At 46.1% G+C, this 8124-nt stretch overlaps 1 protein-coding gene across 1 annotated transcript; it reads right to left on the bottom strand.

Moving 5' to 3' along the window:
* On the bottom strand, nt 1-4650 carry LOC120305139 (zinc finger protein 287-like). Its single transcript, XM_039336556.1, has 4 exons — nt 2995-4650; nt 2342-2449; nt 1577-1703; nt 1-1290 (listed from the first exon to the last, which is right to left on the bottom strand). Exons 1-4 carry the CDS (start codon nt 3307-3309, stop codon nt 389-391), a joined length of 1452 nt encoding a protein of 483 aa, XP_039192490.1. The 5' UTR covers nt 3310-4650; the 3' UTR covers nt 1-388.
* Between the last annotated feature and the right edge of the window lie 3474 nt (nt 4651-8124).

Raw genomic sequence — 8124 nt, 5'->3', positions numbered from 1 at the left:
ACTGCAGTTATTCACTTAACAACATAGGCAAGAAATGCAGCAAAATTCACTTAACAAATGTCTGACATAACAAGAGAAATTTGGGGCTCAACTGTGTTTGTAAATAAAGGACTACCTGTAGTCATTAAAGGCATTTTCCCTCCACACTCAATACATTTGTGGGCTGGTTCCCCTGTGGATATTTTGGTGAGCAGTATCGTCTCTCTCCTCAGAAAGGCTCTTTCTACCCTCCGTGCATTTATATACTCTTTATGAGAATTGTCTTGTTCAAGTAAAGCTATTTTCACTCTCTGTGCATTAATGAGATCTTTCCCCAGTGTGGATCCTTTCATAACAATTATGATGAGATTTCCCAGTCTAGCTTTTTCCAGTCTATGCACTCATATGGTCACTTCTCACTGCGAGTCCTTTGGTGGCAAGTAAGATGACTGTTGCTAATGAAGCTCTTTCCACATTCCGTGCATTTATACAGTCTGTCCCCAATATGGATCCTTTTGTGACGATTAAGATCTCCTTTCCAGGTAAAGTTCTTTTCACATTCCATGCATTTATACGGTCTGTCCCCAGTATGGATCATTTTGTGACGATTAAGATTTCCTTTCTGGTTAAATGTCATACCACATTCCATGCATTTATACGGTCTGTCCCCAGTGTGGATCCTTTCGTGACTATTAAGTTGTCCTTTCCGGATAAAGTTCTTTCCACATTCCATGCATTTATATGGTTTCTCCCCAGTGTGGATCTTTTCATGAAGATTAAGATCTCTTTTCTGGACAAAGGTCTTTCCACATTTCATGCATTTATACGGTCTCTCCCCGGTGTGCATCTTTTGGTGGACATTAAGATTACTTTTCGTACTGAAACTCTTTCCACACTGCATGCAGCATTTCCTCTTCCTGCTCAGGCTGGAATCCACCAAAGTTATTACAGAAGTACGTGGTTTGCATTTCCCATACAGTTTCTTCGGTGAAGTAGCAGTGAAGGAGTTATTCTCCATAGTTTTTAGAGGCCTGCATGTTTTTTGTGGTGTGATTTCTGCCATAGTTATGTAATTCAAATTCATGTTCTCTTTTTTTCTATATTTTTCTTTTCTCATTTCTTTCTGATCTTGCTGGGATAGGAAGCCACGAATACCAAGAGAAGTGGATGACTTCTCCACTCCATTTTCTGGCTGTTTTCTGCTTAGCATTTTGCTGTTCCTCTGATGGCCAAGGATTATTTTTATTTTATTCTTCTGTATTTCAAGTAGATTTAAACTTGACTCATCGTCCTCATTCACACACACATCATCTGCATGGGAAAAAATGAAAATTAATATTCTGATTAGAATATACAGTACGTCAAAAACATTCCAATCTGCGTTCCAGGTTTAGTACAATCCATTTGTCTAGCCAGGATGTGATATCTGCAAATTGTTATCTAGGAGGCTTTATTATATAGAAATAATGTTTTCAGACAAAAAACAAATTAAAGTCAATCTATTCAGTCACTTCCATGGAGTATCTAGGATATTTCTCAATTCTATGGTGAATATTTCTGTCACAACCTTATAGCGAACTGAACAGCCTGTCCTTACCCAGAGCAGCCATATTGATAGAAACCTCCTGCATGACTTCTCTGCACAAGGCCTTCTGCCCAGAATCTAGCAGCCTCCACTCCTCATCTGTGAAGTCCACAGTCACCTCCTCAAAGGGATCAGAGCTCTAGAAAGAGAAAAAAGTAGACAATCCCAGGAAACAGTTGAAAGTTCTCTCTCTTAATGCAGACAACATAAAATGCACAGTTGCAAGAGGTAAATGAACATTTGCTTTCAGGACAGATTCATGCCACCGTGTCTACCTAGTCCATGCGGCTGGGAAGTTGCAGCTTAACAAATCACGGATTAGCTACTTCCAGGTTGTAGAATGCAATACAGCCAACATTGAACAACAGTTTTATTGTTACAGCCACTTAGTGTTGACTTACTGGCTTCTCCTTCATGTGCTATATTTTTCTTGGTATACTTAACAGTTACCTTACAAGGGAGACGGCTAGCATAAATATTCAATAAAATAAAAACGTCTTAGGTATGTTTAATCCCACTGTTATAGTTTCAATTCATGGGTTTTATTACTAACTATTTTAGGCATTCTTCTTAAACTCTTTCTACAATTAAATTTCATTTCTAATAAAAGGTTCCTGCCTATCAATTGTCTCATTGGCATTTCCAGCGCAATCGTGAAAGCCAAATATGGGTGGACACTGTGTTCAAGTGCACATAGACTCAGCTTTTGGTATTAAACAGAGCTCCTGAATGGATGGAGCTGGAACTCTACTGTTCTCAGAAGAAACCTGCACTTACCTGGGAAGGTGGCCAGAATTGGGTCCTCCTGAAAAACGGGTCCTGAACAGAGCTGGATCGATCTTCTCTGCCCCGGAGCTCTGCTGAGATCTCCTCTGTGAACGTCTCCTGCATTTGAAGAACAGCCTGATTCATAATCCATTTCCAGAGGACAATATCTGTGATAGTTCACATTCTTTACATTTTGCTTTCCTACTTGTATTTCCCCAACCCAATTCAGAGACACTTCAGGGACTCTGCATGTGACTTAAAACAGCAGGCTGTATTTTTATGTACATACAATGTGTTAATTAGTTTCCTTCTCTTACTATTGTGGTATTCTAGCGCTTATTAAATGTGGCTCTGTATCAGAGGCCATTCACATAATCCAGTTGCTTCCCCTTATCTAGATTCAGGTAACAGCAGATCACAAAGTAAACACTGATTATGATGAGATATATGGATAAGATCACAAAGGATACAGAGGTGTAAAGGGATAAATTAATTTAGGAAACAAGCATTTGCCTTAAGAAGAAATCAATTCTTCAAAGATGAGGAGTTTCAGTAAAAGTTGCAGAGTCATATTTTTAATCCCTTTGTCTTCTTGCAGAAGTGATCATTCCCCGCCCCCCATGGAGCTCCCAGGACGAAGCCCTCCCCCCCCAACTCCTCACCTGCCCCTTTCTCGGCTCTTCCCGCTGGGCTTGGCTGAGGAGGAAGCCTTCGGCCAGGGCCACCGCCTGCGAACAGCTCTCGGCTCCGCACTCCCTCCCCCAGCTCGCCATCTCCGCGGGCAGCAGGGCCAGCAGCTGCTCCAGCACCACCAGGTCCAGCATCTCCCCTTTGCTGCTCCTCTCCGGCCGCAGCCACTGGCGGCACAGGCGGTGCAGGCGGCTGCAAAGCTCCCGGGGCCCCTCGGCCTCCTGGCGGCAGCCGTCGAGACCGCGGAAGCGCCGGCGGTGGATCTCTGGGCTGAGGGCGGCCTCCATCCCTGGGGATCCCTGGGCTTCCGTCGGGTCTCCTGCTCGAGGGCAGCCAAAAGAGGTCCGAGACGGTCCGAAATGTCCCCCGGCCTCTCCGCAGCCCCTTCTCCGGTTTGCAGGAGGGCAGAAATGGGTCTCCGCTCACTCGGGCTTTACCCGCCCGAGGAGAGCAAAGGCAAATCCTTCCAACCAATTTCCTGGGCGCTCTTTTATGCCTTGTGGACTTCAACTGGCACGCTGGCTGAGGAATTCTGGGAGTTGAAGTCCAGAAGTCAAAAGGGCCAATTCTAAAGGCCTCTGCTCAACAAGGAGCTAGAAGGAGAGATATGTGCTTACTAGATGGATCTGATATGAAGAGAATGAAAGGGGACCTTCCTTTTCCGGCCTCCCAGAATGTCTGCTCCGCTGCTCTTCTCCGGAGGGGGGCGGGGTTCGCTGAAAGGCGGGAGGTGGAAGCGGAGGCTGGTACGACGATGCTTGCAAAGGGCAGGGAAGGACCGATGATCTCGGCGTCCCCCCTCTTCATCGCCCGCTTGCTCCTGCCCAGGTGCTGCGCCCTGCGGGAAAATCGGGAAACCTCCGCTTAAGGGAACAAGCTAAAACAAATTCTTAATTCCATATAACAACTAAATGGACTTCTCAGAGTAGCAATTTGCATGTTTTACACAGGAATTATACTTTTTTCCTTTAGGTGTTGAATTTATAACATCAAAATAGTTATGATTTATTATTTAAGATCCAAAGTTTTGTGAGAAAGTTTTCCGTGGTTCGGGTCTCCAGAGTTTCGTCTCAGGCAGAAGAAATGACACAGAATGAAGCTGCCAGAAAGTAGGTTTATTTACAGAAGCCAAAGGGAGTAATGGTACAACGATGGTTTCTGGACTAGCTAGTACATTTCCAAGGTGAGGGGTCCTGTTCTTATACCTCTCAAGTTATTGAGGTTATGATTTGCCTTTTGGAAAGATTTTTTGTTCATTTAATTTCATCTAGTTTGTGTCTGATTGGACCGATAACGATTAAAATTGTCCTCGGGAATTATTTGTTTATGCAAATGGGTTTCTCCATATGGTTTGTGTCTGTCTTGTGTTACAAAAGTTTAAGTGAGGTTGATGGGTTTAATTGTTTTCTAAGACGCCCGATTTTGCTGTCCTCAGAATGTTTCTTTTAGTTTGGCAGTTTACCCAGAATTGCTCAGGGCGGGGGAAAAGAGAATGAGAGATAAGAAAAAAATCCTTTTCTTTGGTCTTTTACATTTGATTAGGCTTATCCCTTAAATGAGGGGTGTCAAACTCAATTTCATTGAGGGCCACATCAGCATTGTGGTTGCCCTGGGGGTGTGTGGCCTACTGGGTGGGTGTGGACGGATTGGGTGTGGCCTATTGGGTGGGCATGGCCAGCTCTACATCGTTCGCGTCAAGGCTGCCTGTGGGGGCCTGGGCAGGAGTGGGATAGATCTGAGGGTCTCTAGCAGAAGGGGGTGGCACGTGCCAAAGCATGGTACACTGGAGGAGCCTCACTGCCTGCTGAAACCCCTCCCTTAGAGCCCATCAAGCCGGATATGTGAAGTAGGTGAGGGCCATTTGCTGGCCACTTCCAGGCAATGGTGCATTTCTTCATTCCTCACGGAACCCAGCTGCGTTTCTTGCCTGTTTTTCTCCCTCATCTCAAATATTTTCCACCACTCTGAACTTAGGAAGGAAAGAAGGAAAGGAGATGGAAGGTCTGAGAGAACTCTTGCTTTAGTTCTGACCTGCTGCCCTTTCACCATCCCCTTGCGCCCTCCTCCTGGCCTATCCTGGGGATCTCCCATCCTATTGCTAAGGAAGCTTTGGATATAAAGCCGTCTCTACTCCCATGGAGAGGGAGTTTGCCTCCCTCTGACTTTGCCCTCATACCCAACATGAGAAACCTGGCTAAGGAGAGCAAGCACAGCAGCAGCAGCCTTGAGGAGGTAAATGCACCTGGGCGCCACCTTGGGCAAGTGGGGCTGGGCTTGGTGCCGCAGGTGCTTGAGGGCCAGGCTGGGCATTTGACCTCTGCTGCCCAGGGCTCCAGGCAGCCCGCACCACCATCCAGCCCTCCCCCCCCCCCGGCATGGCCTAAGAGGAACAGTGAGGCTCCTCCAGTGGACCATGCTTCGGCACTTGCCCTGGTCCCATCCCTTTCTGCCAGAGACCCTCAGATCTGTCCCACTCCTGCCCAGCCCCCACAGGCCCCCTTGACGCGAACGATGTAGAGCTGGCCATGTCCACCCAGTAGGCCACACCCACTTCATCCACACCCAGCCAGTAGGCCACACCCACCCTGGCCATACCCACCCGCCTCCCCAGAGCAACCGCAATGCTGATGCGGCCCTCAATGAAATTGAGTTGCCACCCCTGTGATAGGGGAATCACTGAAATTGTTAAATTAGTAACACAGTTCTTAAGCGAATCTGGTTTCCCCATGGTCTTTGTCAGAAGGTTGCAAAACGAGATCACATGACCAAGGGACCATCATAAATATGAATCAGTTGCGAAGCATCCAAATGTAAATCACGTGACCCTGGGGATGCTGCAATGGTCATTAAGTGTAAAAATAGGTCAGAAATCACTTTTTTCTGTGCCGTTCTGACTTTGAATAGTCACTAAGTGAACTGTTGTAAGTCGAGGGCCACCTGTACTTTATCACTTTCCCTTTTTTTTTTGGTCAAGTTTTTGATACCTTGCTAGGTGACTGGTGGTAGTCGAATATAACCATATCCTGAAAGTGGTACAATCTATGAAAAGGTTGAAAAGCCCTGCTTTAAATGTTATATTTTGTTTATTAGTGTTATAGCCCCATTGGCCATTAATATAACTCTTTTTTAAAATTTCAAAATTATTTTCATTCTTTCTCTTTTCTTATTTTGTGTAGTAGAAAGGTTATCCTGCTGATCAATTGTCCCTGTCCTTTGGCAGAATATTGTGTTTTTTCTCTCGATACTTCCAGTTTGACAAACACTCCATATTCCTTGGTTCCTGGGTGTACTAAGTTGCCATACAAAGTTTCTCTCCCCCCCCTAATATTTTCCCTCAGGATATATTTTGTGAACTTTGGGTATTGCCCAATTTAGTCTCACATTCTGTTTGATATGGATGTTGTCATTTTATTTTACATATCCAGATTGCAGTCATGATTTTTCTCTTCAAATGTACATAAACTCTGCTCAGCGCAACCAGTACCTTGTTCTCATCCCATGCTTGAATTTCTCTGCGTATTTGTAATGTTAACTGAAGATAATAAATTCTATTCAAAATATACTGTATACCGTAGTCTGCATTCTATGATGTATTTCTTTCTTGTGATCAAAGGTGCTCTCCTTGGTCTATGGATCTCTGGGTCCAGCGCAGGATGAACGGATCGGGGGCTGAACATCGGAAGGTGCCTGGTAGCACGTTTTCCAACCGACACATTTCCTTGCAAAACGAGAGCTTTGTGAATACAGCCGCCTCCGTCAGATGCAGAGACTGACGCAGGATGGAAATTGGAGAGAGCGACGGGAGGGGAAGGAAGGTTGGATCCGGGGCTGCAAATGAGGGGAAGTCTCACCCTCTGCCTCGCCATGGAGGTCGGCAGGATGGCTGGAACAGAGAGGTTCCTTTCCTCTATGCTCCCTTCCTGGAGAGGGGACTTGCTCTCTAGGCCACTGGTCGGCAACACGTGGCTCCAGAGCCACACGTGGCTCTTTCAGCCTTCTCCTGTGGCTCCCAGCCTCCTCTGCCATTTACAGAGACAGAGAGAGGCACTTGCGCTTCCCTTCTCTCTCTGTGTGTGTGTTTCCGTGTGTCTAAAAAAAAGAGAGTGGCCTCACGCTGTTCCGATGAGCTGACAAGCTTATTGGGTGGGGCTCCTGCCTTTGCTGTGTCTCTGTAGGAAGCAGGAAGGGCAGAAGAGAGCCAGCCCAATAATGTGTGTCAGCTTGTTGGAGAACAGCCTGAAGCCAGCTTGACAGAGTGAGTAGAAGTTCAGAAAGAAGGAGATGGGGGGAGAGAAAGAGAGACAGGGAGAGAAAGAGAGGGAGAAGGGGAGAGAGAGAAAAAAGGGAGAAAGAGGGAGAGAAAAAAGAGAGAAAGATAGGTGGAGAAAGGGAGAAAAAGAGGGAGAAAAAAGGGAGAAGGGGAGAGAAAAAAGAGGGACAGAAAAAGAGAGGGAGAGGAAGAGAAAAGAGGGAGAGAAAAAGGGAGAGGAGAGAAAGGGAGAGGAAAGAGGAAAGGAGAGGGAGAAAAAAGGGAGAGGGGGAGGAAAGAGAAAGGGAGAGAGATGGGGAGGAAAGTGCAAGAGAGAAAGAGAGAAAGGGAAAGAGGGAGAGGAAAGAAGAAAAAGAGGGAGAGAGAAAGAAAGGGAGGGGAGAAAGGGAAAGAAAAGGAAAGAGGGAGAAAGAGAAAAAAGGGGAGGTAGAGAGAAAGAGAAAGGGAGGGAGGGAAAGGGGAGAGGAAAGAGGAAAAGAGAGAAAAAGGGAGAGAAAAAAGAGGGAAAGATAGGTAGAGAGGAGGAGAAAGAAAAAGGAAGAGGGCAAGAGAAAGAGGGAAAGAGAAAAAAGGGAGAGAGGGAAAGAAAAAAGGGACAGACCGAGAGAGAAAAAGAGAGAGGGAGAGGGAGGAGGAAAGAAATCAAGAGAGGGAGAAGAAAGAGAGAGAGGCAGGTGAAATAGAGAGGAAAGGGAGAGAGAACAAGAGAAAGGGAGGGAAGAGGGAGACGGAGAGGGAGAGAAAGAGGGAGAGTGGGAGATAGAAAAAGAGGATAGGGAGAGAGGGAGGAAAGAGCAACAGGGAGAGAGAAAAAAGACGGAAAGAGGGAGAG

This window comes from Crotalus tigris, unplaced genomic scaffold (assembly GCF_016545835.1).
Source record: "Crotalus tigris isolate CLP2741 ecotype Arizona unplaced genomic scaffold, ASM1654583v1 scf7180000017666.379230911805:20528666, whole genome shotgun sequence".
NCBI classification, from domain to species: domain Eukaryota; kingdom Metazoa; phylum Chordata; class Lepidosauria; order Squamata; family Viperidae; genus Crotalus; species Crotalus tigris.
Note: the sequence above shows the minus strand (reverse complement) of the source record. Positions and strands in the feature narration are given on the sequence as shown.

Coding starts and splice junctions, on each gene's coding strand:
- LOC120305139 (XM_039336556.1), bottom strand. CDS start 3,309: ATGGAGGCCGCCCTCAGCCCAGAGATCCACCGCCGGCGCTTCCGCGGT. Junction 2,450..2,994: donor AAGAGCCGAGAAAGGGGCAG/GTGAGGAGTTGG, acceptor CTTCAAATGCAG/GAGACGTTCACAGAGGAGAT. Junction 1,704..2,341: donor AATTCTGGCCACCTTCCCAG/GTAAGTGCAGGT, acceptor TTCTCTTTCTAG/AGCTCTGATCCCTTTGAGGA.